The sequence below is a fragment of the Clupea harengus genome, chromosome 4, assembly GCF_900700415.2.
Source record: "Clupea harengus chromosome 4, Ch_v2.0.2, whole genome shotgun sequence".
In the NCBI taxonomy this organism is placed as follows: Eukaryota; Metazoa; Chordata; class Actinopteri; order Clupeiformes; family Clupeidae; genus Clupea; species Clupea harengus.
This window is the reverse complement of record NC_045155.1, coordinates 8111056-8124581: the sequence shown is the minus strand read 5'-3', so window position 1 is coordinate 8124581 and position 13526 is coordinate 8111056. Positions and strand designations below refer to the sequence as shown.

The 13526-nt window shown below is 42.4% G+C and overlaps 2 protein-coding genes across 2 annotated transcripts in view; one reads left to right on the top strand and one right to left on the bottom strand.

The window, feature by feature from the left end:
• Positions 1 to 12: 12 nt before the first annotated feature.
• Positions 13 to 2419, bottom strand: LOC105906835 (rac GTPase-activating protein 1). Its single transcript, XM_031565507.2, has 7 exons — positions 2254 to 2419; positions 1554 to 1643; positions 1256 to 1458; positions 929 to 1071; positions 410 to 479; positions 245 to 298; positions 13 to 162 (listed from the first exon to the last, which is right to left on the bottom strand). Exons 2-7 carry the CDS (start codon positions 1636 to 1638, stop codon positions 34 to 36), a joined length of 684 nt encoding a protein of 227 aa, XP_031421367.1. The 5' UTR covers positions 1639 to 1643; positions 2254 to 2419; the 3' UTR covers positions 13 to 33.
• A 2562-nt stretch (positions 2420 to 4981) lies between these two features.
• The window catches only part of LOC105906779 (inactive dipeptidyl peptidase 10), a 28848-nt gene continuing 20303 nt past the window's right edge, over positions 4982 to 13526 (top strand). The window contains exon 1 of the mRNA XM_012834973.2: positions 4982 to 5414. Coding sequence (XP_012690427.2) covers positions 5376 to 5414 — 39 coding nt within the window. The 5' untranslated portion in view covers positions 4982 to 5375. The remainder of the gene's footprint in view (positions 5415 to 13526) is intronic.

Genomic DNA, 13526 nt, shown 5'->3' with positions numbered 1-13526 from the left:
TTTGAAAACAAACACAAAGACCAAAAGACCAATTTAAAAATAACCAAGCAAGCTAACAGCTCTCAAGCACTGTTGTTGCCTTACCTTGTCTGAGGTGCGGCCAGTTGAGCGGGTCTTCTTGGCACCAGCAGCAGGACCGTCTGTGTGGTTTCTGGATGAGCGCTGAAATTATGTTCAAATATTAGTTTTTATGACATTTATTGTGACATTTCACAGTAACTAACTCTGAAATAGTCCTACTTACTCTTTTTTGACGTTTCTTGAGACGCACATTTTTGACCAAGGAGGAATCCCAGTCCTGTTGGGTCCAAATGAATTGGAGAAAAATGATTTGCCATTACACGAACAAGCCATGGAACATTTAGCCTACATAACAAAAGTCATTCACTTTTGCAAAATAGTGACTTACCAGCGAGTCATCAGTCTTGTCAAAGCTGATGTCAGACAAAATGGAAGCAGACTCATCTATGGTGGTCAATCTGTTGGGGTGAAAGGAATATGTATGAAAGCCTGATCAACTGATCATGTGCACAGGAAAAATGGCTTTTGCCTTGCCAAACAGAATAAAGTCATAATATGTTTTACTTTATCAAAGGTCTGTGTGACATCCTGCTCATTTGTCGACAACTTTATCAACACAACTACCGATAAAACTAAATCAAAGTAGTAGTTTCGCTAAACCCCTTGAAGAGGGGCATCTTGATAAATGAAATGACGAAACTGTGTCTACGTCTGCTCACTGGCTGGTAGTACAAATTCAATGGACTGACAGGCTCTCTTCAGACTATAATCCCAGAAAGAAAAAAAAGCTTGGAATATATCATTTGTCTTTTGATGAATGTTAATGAAGGATTCTCATTCAACTGACTACTATATCATCTGTAAAACTGACAAATGCAAAGCAACACTTCAGGGCCATTGTCCTTACCTTCGGCTAGTATTGAGGTTGGAGGGAGCCGGGTTTCGGATGTTGAGAAAGGCCAAGGCAGAGCGTTGTTCTTCATTCAACTGGATGCTGTTGCTAGAGCCCTCTGAAACCAGCAACTCTTGTATCAACTGTATTTGACGGTCCTGTGGAACCAAACACGAATGAAGGACATATTAACCATATCTCTACATAGTGGGTGAATTGTTACGTATACAATTGGTTTAAATAATTTAAAAGGATCTGCAGTAGTTTTTTTTCCGTTCAATTAATTTCATCAACCATCTTCCGGTCATAACATAGATCAACTAAGTCTCAAGGCCCTCTTACCAATTTCTCACAGTCCGCCTCTGCCTTCTGCCGTCTACGAATCTCAACGTCCACTTGATTCCGTGCGTGTTTGAGCTTCACCTCCAGAGCACCTCTCTCAGTCTCTGCTTTAGTCAGCACCTCTTTACATGAACAGAAGTCTTGCTCCATTTTCAACCATTTGCGTCTACACTCCTCGAAATTCAGTGCCATTTGAATAAACTCTGTTCGGAAAAACACAACATGACAGTAAGTGAATCATTTTAAAGACAAAGTATTGGAAAGACTGCTCTGTAACGCAAGTTAGTTAACTACTTACGCGGCTCAACGCCTTCACTGAGCACGTCCACCTGAGCCCGTAGGTTCTGGAAGAGACTTTGAAGACTCCTCACTGAATGCTCCATGGTCTCTGAAGGCGAACCCAGACAGGCGTAACGTTAGCATGCATTGCTACAACAGTTCTTCTACAGTTCACATTGCAACAGCCAATAACGTTACAGTTAACCTAGTGAAAGAAACGGAAACTAGAAACATCTAGCTAGCTAATGTTACTTGTAACACTCGCAAGCATATACAAGTTAACGTTTGTATGTAATGTTGAAAAAAACTCAGTAACGGTTAACATCATGCTACATGGTAAGGCGCCCTAACCACCATAGTTAGTAACGTTATCTACTATTATACCACAGCGATAGCTAACAAAAGTGTAGTGGTACAGGTATTAGCTAGCTAGGTAACGTTAACACACTGCTAACACAAATTATAACCAGTTGTTGGTATGCAACAGTAAGGCTCAACGTTACTATTACAATTTATAAACGAATTCAACACACTACATTTAAACAGCAATATTTCGTTTCGACATCAGATCCCGCATTTGAGCTTGGGCCACATAGTACACGTATCTGGTACATTTATAAAGCTACTGAAAAACGGAAGTTAGTTAGCCACCAATGCTAACAGCTAACTATAGCAAGTGAACGTTTACTGTTAAAAATGCCAGCCAGTTCGGGACTTACATATTTTTCAGCTCCAAGCAGTATCGGATCTTGTTGCAATAACTTTTATGGTCCGGAACAACCTTCACGTGAACTTCAAATGTTTGGCCTCACCATGGCTGGAGTTATCGCAATAACAACAGACTTCACTGTTTGTGAAAGGTTTTAAAAAGTTACGTTTCAAATTTTCCCGGGGGCCAATGATAAAGAAGATGTAATGTCGTAAACTAGATGACGAAGCGCGTATGGGCGGAGTCAGACATGAGGGACTTGGGATCATGAATGGGCGCACACAGCGAGTCAGAGGACTTAACGGCAGTGTTTATTCTCAGACAAAGGCTGACTGTGAGCCGGATCTGGACCTGGTCTACGCCAGGTCAACGTCAGAACCAGTCCAGATTCATCTGCTCCAGGAGTTGAAGATCACCAGCTGTCAAAATAATGCCTCAACCATTCTATCACAGTGCTGGCAAAATAATGAAATGCTTAAATCATTTTTGTTATAACTGTTTGTAGGGCATTAACCCATGTAAAAGATCCAACTACAACACCCTGGGAATTTCACACAAGGGGATATTTGCCTTCAACCAGTATCAATAACCCAAAAAGCATTCACATTCGGAACACTAAGAAGCAGGAGACGTGGTTACATCCATTAAGATTATTTTATTCACAAAAACACCCAAAAAATAGAAACAATAATAAAAGAGCCATCAATCACACAATCTGCACATAAATCAGAGTGGGGCAGCAGTAGTATTCAGAGCTAGGAGTATCAGAGCAGGGAGAGGCAGGCTAAAGGAAAGGAGGTATCAAATGAGCCACCCCAAATCACACGTGCACACACATCCACACACAATCGTGAAGGCTCAAGACCAGTGATGTCCACATGACGATGACATACTGGAAAGGGGATACCACCACCTGAAGAAACCAGCCTCTCAACTTTAGGCTCTCAACTTCTGGAATAGACAGAGAAGGAATACATAGGCCTACAATTAATGGGGCAAAATACTCAAACAAACAAACACACGAACGAACAAGCAAACAGCCAAAACACCTCAACTGCAGTTGACTAAATGCTGAAACACTAAACACTGGTCATCAGCAGCTATAGAAAAAGGGCCTCCTCCCAGTGGTGTAACACAAGAAAACTACGCACAAAACTAAATAAATTGGACCAAATACTGAACCAATAACACTGGCTATCCACAGCTGTAGAAAAATGCCCCCCCTGCCAATGACCTAACTAGAAATGCAAAAAAAAAAAGTGATTAAAACAAATAGGAAAAAGCAAAAATAAACACTACACAGAACAATATCAATCGTGTGAGATGGTCAAACACGTAATTTGCTAATTCGGATCTAAATAAATTAAATAACCCCACTCACATCCACATACACACAACTAAGATGACCAAGACTAAAAAGTGAGTAATAATGGTTGTTAGCTGTTCAGTAACTTGCAGAGGTAGTAGGCAACTATCACAACGAGTGGGGAAACAATTATGAACAGACAAAACAATCTGAGACAAAGTAGAAGCATAACCAGCTATAGCCAGCTTCAGGCAAAGCAGCAGCATTCTTGGAGTGTGAGCCAGAGTAGCAGCCATAGTTCCCCAGTCAAGCTCCTAAACACTAACCCAGGTCTACGGTCTTCATCAGGCAGCATCAGTGGTAGCTTCTCAGGGAGAGGATCCACAATAAGAGGATCTGTGAACAGGAAACGGGGCGTGCACTTGGTGTCAGGCGTACACTTGGACAACAGCTTCCTGACTTCATATCGAATGTCCACGCTTGATGATTGCCAAGTAGCAAAAAAATAGAGCAACACAAACCTGAATAGACTAGACAGGAATACGATACAAATCCATTCTACTACCGTAGTGTTATTTGATCAGCTCAGGATGACCACGCTGCTGAGGCTGGCGTGCTGTTAGAAAGGCAGGCTGGAAACTAGCTTAGTGAAGGTGCAGATTGGCCTAGCAAAAGTAACTACCCCACATATATGATATCCCAATATCAGTATGATGAAATTGTGGAAAAACACTGAATCTGTACAAAAACAGCATGTTCAGTAATGTTTCAGGGCACAAAGGCCAGGTTTTTACTGTCTCCCAGACAGTCTTACTTGGTGTGTTCCGACTTATCTAGCCGACTCGTTACGGTTAGGCCTATAGCCTTGAAATACTCAAAAGAGATGTGTTTATTAGACCTGCCAATCAGTGTGACTGATCCACGTGAAGACTAAATGGAATACTCTGATTTGAAATTCAAGCACAAATGAAGAGGGCTGTATTCCATGACTATAAAAGATTCCGCTGCTATGATTTCAGACTGATCCAATCAACTTTAATTCTTAATTATTTGAGTGTTTCAAATAGTCTGGGAAATATATGCTAAATAACTACAACACAATAACTGAAACGATGAAACTGGATTCCCCTAGATTGGTATTTTGATGGAACAATTTATTTACATGATCCTTTGGTTCAGAGACTAAGATGTTGAGAAATTGGTGAAAATGGTTATTTCATTTCAATCAGGTTTGGTTATTTATGTTTATTGTTGACATCAGCCAAAAAGTTTTGTATGAATCAGTGGCAAGACAGGCAAGAACATTTTGACATTTTGTGACTTGGCATGACCCCCCCCCCCACACACACACACACACACACACACTCACACACACATGGGAAAAAAATATCAAAATATACCTACCTAATTTGACTACCACGTGACTTGCCACTGGGATACTATGTCTACTACTATATTCATAATTTACTATGACGATATGGGCATGATGTATTCTACAACTGGCATCCTAAACATTTTGGTTTTGTGTACCAGATTAGTATTAACCATATGAGAACGCAGTGAAAGAAGTTACGCGTTGTCTTCATTAATTCCTGCTGGTCAATAGCATTGATCACACAGAAAGGGGGCGAAACAGGCAGTGGGTTGTGGAAGACTGGGGGTGGCGGTTAGAGAGAGAGAGATTGTCGAGCTCCAGTCGAGAGGTTTGCCCGTAACTTGCAAACCGAAGCAACCGCCTGGGGTGCTCAGACCATTCAGCGGGACTGTCCAACGCGTGGAAGGGCTGTTAAAACCCGGAGAGCGCTGCTAAATTGACGACCGCAAAGATGATTGCAACCACGCAACAAAACATGACAACAGACCATGTAAGATAGCATTTTTATTTGACTTGTCTCATCTCCTCATGTTCTGTAGATTCTCGGTTTCTGCGCAAAAGGGGGAAAAAAATACCATCTTTTTAAACTATCCGTGTGCATGCCTGTGGATGTTCACAGACGCGCGTTTTTGTTGTCACCTTTCATCGTAATATGCTCATGATTGTTGCCTCTCCTACTTAAGATTTAAATGTATTGGTCCATTGGTTATCGATTTAGATTGGAATAGTTCTCCTGAAAGCGTTCTCATTCATAGTTTCAAAGAAACAATCAATAACCTATCCCCTCTCATCTCAATTCTAATTCACCGTAGACTGCAGTGTATGTCAATGGATTAGGCTACTTCTGTATGCTCAATGCAGCTATTCATTGATTTCAAGGTACAGTTCTCTCAGATAAAATCTCCGGATGTTTATTGAATATTGTAGTACATCTCCCTCCAAAGCTTTCGGTCACTCAGTCATAACTTTGTTGTTGCAGTTTTCACCTCGTGGATTAATCCTTTACCCCAATATTTTAAAATGTTTTAAAAAGCTTACAGGGAGACACCAGTGCAAAAGGCAAATAGTGTGTACGTCTCCCACCAGAACAGTGCGCAATTGTTATTTGAGCCTCTATCCAAGCAATATGCATTCATGTTACCAGGTATTGGCATAGCTGTTATGAGCGTAACCACATGGGATGCATCCATTATGTAGAAATGTTCAAGTATTTGAAAAGGGTATGAAGCCAGCTTTTCTTCACATCGCCAAATTCAATAACAAAATGAGAAGTGGATGACATAAACAAATCTACATTGTCTTGTGCTGTAGGTGTGAGCCAAGATTATGTGTCTTTTGTTGATATACATTGATAGCCTATCTGGAAAAATTCAATGTGCAAAAATGTGCAAACAGGTCAAATATTGGAATGTGACATTTCCATTAGAGATTTACTTAATTAATTACGTGTCACTGGGTAAAGTCCTTATTAAATAATAAACAATCTAAAACGATTGACAGACATTTGGGCCACGTGAAGTTTGCATACCGGTATGTCATTTATATTTTATATGTCATATGACATAGTTGCCTTGCAGATGTCTCCCTCTGCCTCTTTAAATATCCCCTGGAAGCCTTTCTGGTGAAGTCTAAACAACTTTTTGTATGTCACGTGATGTCAGTGGCAGGCTCGCTCAGCAGCAGAACTGCTGACACCCAGAAAGTGTCATGGTGACTAAATGTTATTGTTGTTGTCTGCACATTAGTTTGAAAATAGGGTGAGATAGACTGGAATAACACAGTTATTTCACAGCTTTATCCAGATGACAGCAGGGGTCTCAATACTGAGTATATGGGTGTCTCAGTTGGAAGGTCTCCATGCAATTTATTCTCATAAATGAATCTAACAGGAACAATGTGTTGCTGCAGGGTGGCAGTAGGAGATGCATTTTTACTCACAGGCAATTCTCTGCTTCTCATTTCAGACCGCAGGCTTCAGTCTACCTGAGTAATTAGTTTCTTGCTTTTACATGGCTTCCTTGGCATTGTGTTTTATGACCGAAAGCAATATTGCCCTCAGTAATTTGGTTCCCCATTAGTAATCACTGAAGCTATAATGTATGACAGCTCAACACAAGAAGACATATTTCTTCCTTCTCTTGTCACTGTAATCATATTTATTCTCATTTGGTGTTTTTTTTAATTCAAACAGATTTCCCAATTACATTTGAACGAAAGACGAACTAGTGCACTAGATGTAGTGTGGTCAGATAGCTGTATGGTGTTCTGTTAAGGTGTCACAGCAGAGGCACATTTGTTCATTTTGAATTATTTTATCCAATGCAGAACACTGTCAGCAGTCAGCAGCACCTCTAGAGAGCCATGATATGAAGCTTTGTTGCACTCTCATTTCATTTAATCAGCTCACATCTCATCTTGGCCCTTCTCCTCTTTTACTCTGTTGCTCTTTCCCCCCGTCTCGTTTTCCTTCCACTCTTATGGTATCCTTGGCTATCCGTTCCTGTCCTGCACTCTCCTCTCTCTGTTCTGTTCTCCTCATCTCTGCAGCCTGCTTTTATTGAACATTATGAAAATTAGATGTTGATAAATATTGGTGTGAGGATTAAGCTTTCCTTTATATTTCCCACGGGATACATAAATATGTATGTTTCTCTGAAAGCAAAATTGTGCCATAATTGTTGTTGGTACACTCAGAAGACAAGTCATTAATCCCAATAATGCTAGTGCATGCAGTACTTATCCCACTCCCTTGTTATTCTGTAGTCTGGTTACTGTAGCATCTTTTCCTCACCTCTCTGCACCAGTGCCTATCAGTATATCCCTGCTTCTTTGTCACCAGAGGCAGCCAGCGCTGTGCCTATCTCTGCAGGCTCCTTTCAGTCGCTGGGTTTTTTTGCAATGAAATATAGTTATTGATCAAACACATTCCCTCTGTCACGAAATTACTTTGTTGTATTTGATGAATGTTGATTAATTCAAACCATCCTTCATAGGCTGCTATTATTTATGGATGTCAGAGTCACTGATCGGTGCTTGAAGACCAGAGACATTTCTCGGGTTTGTGTTGTGCACTGTGCACCCCAAAGGATGGCTGAGCTCTTCATTTTGCTGTGAGAGTCTCTCAGTAGTCTCAGCAATTGTGTTCAGATTAGTTAGGGTCTGCCTCCCTGCTTTCGTCTATTGCTGTGCTTGAAAGTCTTACCAAGAAGCCAGATTTAGAAACAACACAGTAAGCCATCACCCTCTGAGGATAAACTACTCAGCCATAAAATGTGTCATAGTGATAGATTTTCTTCATTTTTTAATAGTTTGTTTGGAGGGCAACACCACTTTTACTTTCTGTGGTGTCATTTCAGAAGTACAGGGAAATCTTTCCAATTAAAGTGAGCATATTGCAGACGATGCAGTATTCTGATGGATGACACTGAATGAGAACTGCTGAGGCCATGTGGCTCAATACCCTGTCGCATTCTGAATACTGCATGAGAGGTGTCTTTGGAAAGACTAAAAGCACCACTTTCGTATGCGTGTGCAGTTCTGAACAGGTTGTCTTGTGAAATACAGTGCTTTTTACTGTGTACACCGCTCTGACTCTGAGTATAAATGGAGATATTGTCATGCGGCATGAACAGTGAAGTTGTTTCTTAGATCACTTGTGACTGGCTTTGTGTAAAAGCGAATAACTCTCGATGTAAACTGAGCCACTGTCAAATCTGAAATGTGAACTGAACGTTCTACAGCCTTGGGCTCTAGACTGTCCTTAGCCTCTTGAGGTCTCCACATTTCCTTTCCTTGTTACTGTTACATTCAATGATCTCTTGTGACTGTATCTTTTGTATCATGTTGGGAAAAGCTGCATTTAATGCCTGTAATAGTGATTTTAAGCAGTAAATATACAAAAGGCTTGCACATGATGTGGATCCGAAAAATGTTCGGGTCACAAAGAAACATTTTGCACAATGTACTGTATGTGACATGTGTGCCACAACTCTTAAATATGCTAAACTTGTGTCCACTTGATCGAACACGGGAACCTTGCAGTCATCTGCCTCCTCTCATATTATTCAATGAGCTTATATCCTCTTGTAACAGTTAGGGCTGTTTTATCTTGGGATCTAAAGCCCTGTATACCAGCTAGGTGGGGAATTGCCACATAGGCGACGCTAAGATATTTGGGCCTCGGTACGATATTATTGTGATTCTTTACATTGTACGATACAGTAAGTATTGCGATTGTGTGATGCAAGAAAAAAAAATAAGTCTTGTGCCATCTTGTGGACTTCTGAGGCAATGTTATCAGAGTAGCTGTATGTACCAAAATAACATTTAAATCAGAATATTAGAATATATATATATTTTCAATATAATAGTGTGCCAAAAAACATTGCGATACTACATTGTAACGATTATTTTCTCCCACCCCGAACACCAGCCAAGTTTTTAGATTAGAGAGTGGTGCCAAGCACCTCCATTTTATCCTCCATTTTTTATCTCTGTATTTCTGGTCAATTAGTGCTTTCGCACTTGAGTGGCTGAAGCCCGCATCCCCTGTGGTGCCTTTCCTATCTTTTTTCTTATAAAGATTTCAAGACTTTGGCTGTCCATCATGCAGTGCTGGACAGTAGTAGTGTCTCAGCAAAGTGAATGAGTAAAATGCTGAGATCAACCTTTACCTAAAGCAGATGGGCGGTGATAGAATATATCCACGCCACCCTGTCCAAGAATGACTGTATAACTGAGCATTCTTTCGCATGACAAGTGAAAGACAATGTGAGCAAGCAAGCAGAGAGAGAGAGAGAGGGAGCGAGAGGAAGCAGAGAGAGAGAGAGAGAGAGAGAGAGAGAGAGAGACGGAATGAATGTGACTGAAGCTGAGCAGAGGAGGGTTTGGCGGGGGCTGGCTGGTGCTCAGGCCACCTGTGTGCACATGCTGGGCGGGAAGCATGAAAGCCAGCAGCAGTGGGTTGGTCATGACACAGGAAGCCGGGGCTGCATGGCAGTGGTAATGAGGAAGCTGCAAGGGAGGCATCCACCAACCCTCCTGTGCTCTCCTCTTTCCTCCTGGATGCCAAACCCAGGAGAGGGGAATCAGCAGTGTCTCAGAGAAGCCCTGTTTTTACACCAGAAGCACCAAGAATAATTTAGATGAATCACACCACTGGCCACCATTGCCTTTGGCAGAAAAAAAACAAGCATATGTCGAGAGGGGCAATATGCGCGCACAGCAGTATGCCAGTGGATCTCATTGGCCTCGAGGTCATTTCTCATCTCCCGGTTGTAATGTGTCCTTGCTAAAGTACAATTACAAGGGAAAAAATCAGCCATTTACTGCATTAAAAAAGCAGGGACAAAACACAACCTGTGGTGAATGTGAATTAATTGAATCACTACATCATATGATCCATCGAATTTCCACTTTTGTCTCTGAGGTCTAACCCAACTGAGTTTGCTTCACATGTCAATGTCTTATTGATGTCTACCTATGTGCTGAGATGCTCCGTAATGAGATATGAAAGGGGCTGCTGAAATGAATTCAGGCTGCATACATGTACAGCATTAGGGAGCCGAGGTCGTCACTTATTCATCACTTTCAAGCTTTACATTTTCTGGACTGAATATGTTGTGAAGCAAGCAGAAAGCTGCAGGGGGTACACAATAGCTATGCAGTTTCATTTATCAGCCCTAAATGACATTAAAAAACTCAGTCCTGTTAAATCAAACCAATTTTACTTGGATCTCTGTGTAGCCCTTCACTGAACCAACACAGGTCAGCAAATACCCCTCTAAAAAGTCAGGTTGCAAACTGCATCTCGCATAATGGCCTCCATTTTTCAGCCACCAAGACGTATTGGCACAACTGCAAATTTGGAGATGAATTATATGTTAATTAGCAATTGTGTCACAAGATCAATGGCAGTCAGTCATTGTAACAAGACATTGTAAAACCGCTCTGATGGCTGACGGATGCGCTTATCAAGGAAGCTGCACCAGATGCCATTCTCCGAAACTTCAAAGGCCTGCTCAGTTGCCTGATGTTGACCAACTCTATCAACTATATTAAATTAATGCCTATGGATTTGTTTCCCATGGTTCACCATATGTTACAAAAGTCAACTCTGCATGCAGGGGTTTCATTAGTTACCCAGTTTCACTCAGGATGATTTATCATGTGGTTTTTTTACGACCATAGAATGAGGAGACATGTGGAGGAATCCCCCCCCCCCCACCCCCACCCCCCAGCCCCCCAGAGACTAATTTATGAATCATTCACACCCCCTGTGGAACTTGCACAAAAGTAGCCTTGCTGCTATGGGAGTAAATTGAGTGCTTGTATTTGTGTCCTTAGGCTGTGGTTGCTTTACTGCACATACTGTCTGTTAACACTGGCTGTGCAGGATGCAATATGCACATAATTGTAAAACACAAAATCTCATCTTCCATAAGCCATAGTACCTAGTTATAACCTCTAGCTTTAGAGTACCATATGCTCAATATGGACTGTTCTGCATGGGAGAGGTTTTGGCTGTTCTACATGCATGTGTCACTTTTCTCAGAGCCCGGACGTTCTCCATTGACACGTCATTATAATAGCACGGCTGCCTTTTTGCGCTTGGCATACCTCTTATAAATTGTTCCCTGTTGGATCTGCCTCTGTGCTCTTGGCATCGATCCTTCCCCTGCGTTGTTGCAAGGCTTATGGTTCCGCATGACTGCCGTGCGTTGTACAATATCTCACATAGCTAACGTCTGACACCTGCAGACAGGCCTCTCTCTCCTCGCAGAGGCTGCTCCCGATGAGGTGAGAGGGTGCCCACTCAGAGGCAGTTCTGCAATGCAGGAGCGGCCAGCTGACTGACAGTTTCATTAGGTCCTCGTGCCGCAAGACCTTGTTGTGTACGTGTGCGCCACTAATGGGAAATATGCTCGCCTTTAAGGCTCAGCTTTTCATCGGTTTCATTTCTTATGACACTGGACTTGTGTGTGCTCAAGGAGTTGTGTCTTTCAACCACTTCTCATAGGTTGCATTCAGGTTAGCTCAGGAGAGGAATTCTACCCAGCCCCCAGCTCCCAGCCACCCTGCTGATGTCTCATTTGCAAGTTTGATGAAACTCTGTCTCACTTCACGCTGGAGTCTCCCTCCTCTCGGTTATGACAGAGTGCCCTTAATTGGGAACGTAGTCTAATTTGTTGGCTCAGGGGGATTGTGCAATCCAGGCTGCTACAAGCAACCGTTATGGGACACTCTTTCCAGCTCCTCCTGCAACTCATGCCATGCAAAGCCTAATTAGAGGGATGTCTTCAAAATGAAAACACTATCTATGTGTAGTCAGCAGCAGAACTAATTGTGTTCATAGCTGCCTCTACTAATGCTTAAACCTAGGCCATTTTGTAGACTAAAGAAACAGTGTAGTGCTTTAAGTGATGCTGCTCTTAGGTCTGGAGGAGATGAAACTGTAAGATAAAACACAATGGCATAGAGCAGTCACTGATGAGGAGAGTTGGCTGGGGTCTCTCTCTGGGTCTGGGGGTGTGTAGGATGGGGGAGAAATCATAGTTTTGTGGATGTCCCCGCTGACGCGGCTGACAGCGGTTTTAATTTGAGCGTGTTATGAACCTTGGGCCAAGGAGATTTATTAAAGATGAGACCTTGGCTGTCGTCCAACTTGGCAACCACACAAGTTATAGAAGTACTCATCTTTTTGCTTGCTCCCAGCAACCATGCCAATGACAGTGAACTCAGTCACCAAATGAGAATTTTTTAACAAGCTTGCCCTAGATGGAGAAAGTTTTTTTTCTAATGAACTGGAAAATTAAAGCAAGATTAATTTCTACTTTTTTTTCGGATAAAGATAAGCCACAGGCTTGTTTGGATATCAGAGAGATCTTAGCTATGTTGAGCGCTGCTCTTTGATCAGAGCAAGTTCAATGTATTAAATATGTATTACAGTGGTGTGGACAAACTCTGACACTGTGTTATTTGAAAAGGCTTGTTACAAGGCCGCACTTGGAATGTGGGGTATGAGGTGTGCTGCCCTACAACAGGGATTTGAGGATTTGAGGCAAAAAGCAATATACTTATCGAATCTCAGTCATCCCCTTTTAAAGGTTAGATATGGTCTCATGTCACATACCACAGTGTTTTATGATCGATTTGGCCCACAGGGAGTTACGTATGAGGCATGGTCTCGGGTGGAGTGGACCTTTGCCGGATGGCTGCCCACCTTTGCGTGTCCAGTCAAAGGCATTCACTCCTGCGGCTGTGGCCCACAGAGAGCAGTCACTTGGGGACAGCTGGTAATGCATGGCCAGCCCAGCAGAATGACAATCTGTCAGGCAGGGGGCTGGATGGATGCCCCACCCCCCCCAGGGAGAAGGCAAAAGTGGACATCCATCTCTCAGTGGCTCGCTCAGGGGAGGCAGCCTCTGAGGACCTGTGGGCCCTGGATGAAGGCTGCACTCTATGGGTGTGCTCCATGATTACCCTCTAGCACTGCTTTGACTCATGTAGTTGATCATTACAAGTGGCCATATTGTGGTGCTCGATTGTGATGAATGCTGTATTGGGTGCTGTGTGTGAGAGATGGAGCCTCCTGTGGGTGGAT

Coding starts and splice junctions, on each gene's coding strand:
- LOC105906835 (XM_031565507.2), bottom strand. CDS start 1,638: ATGGAGCATTCAGTGAGGAGTCTTCAAAGTCTCTTCCAGAACCTACGG. Junction 1,072..1,255: donor AGGCGGACTGTGAGAAATTG/GTAAGAGGGCCT, acceptor TTGGTTCCACAG/GACCGTCAAATACAGTTGAT. Junction 299..409: donor ACAAGACTGATGACTCGCTG/GTAAGTCACTAT, acceptor TGGACCCAACAG/GACTGGGATTCCTCCTTGGT.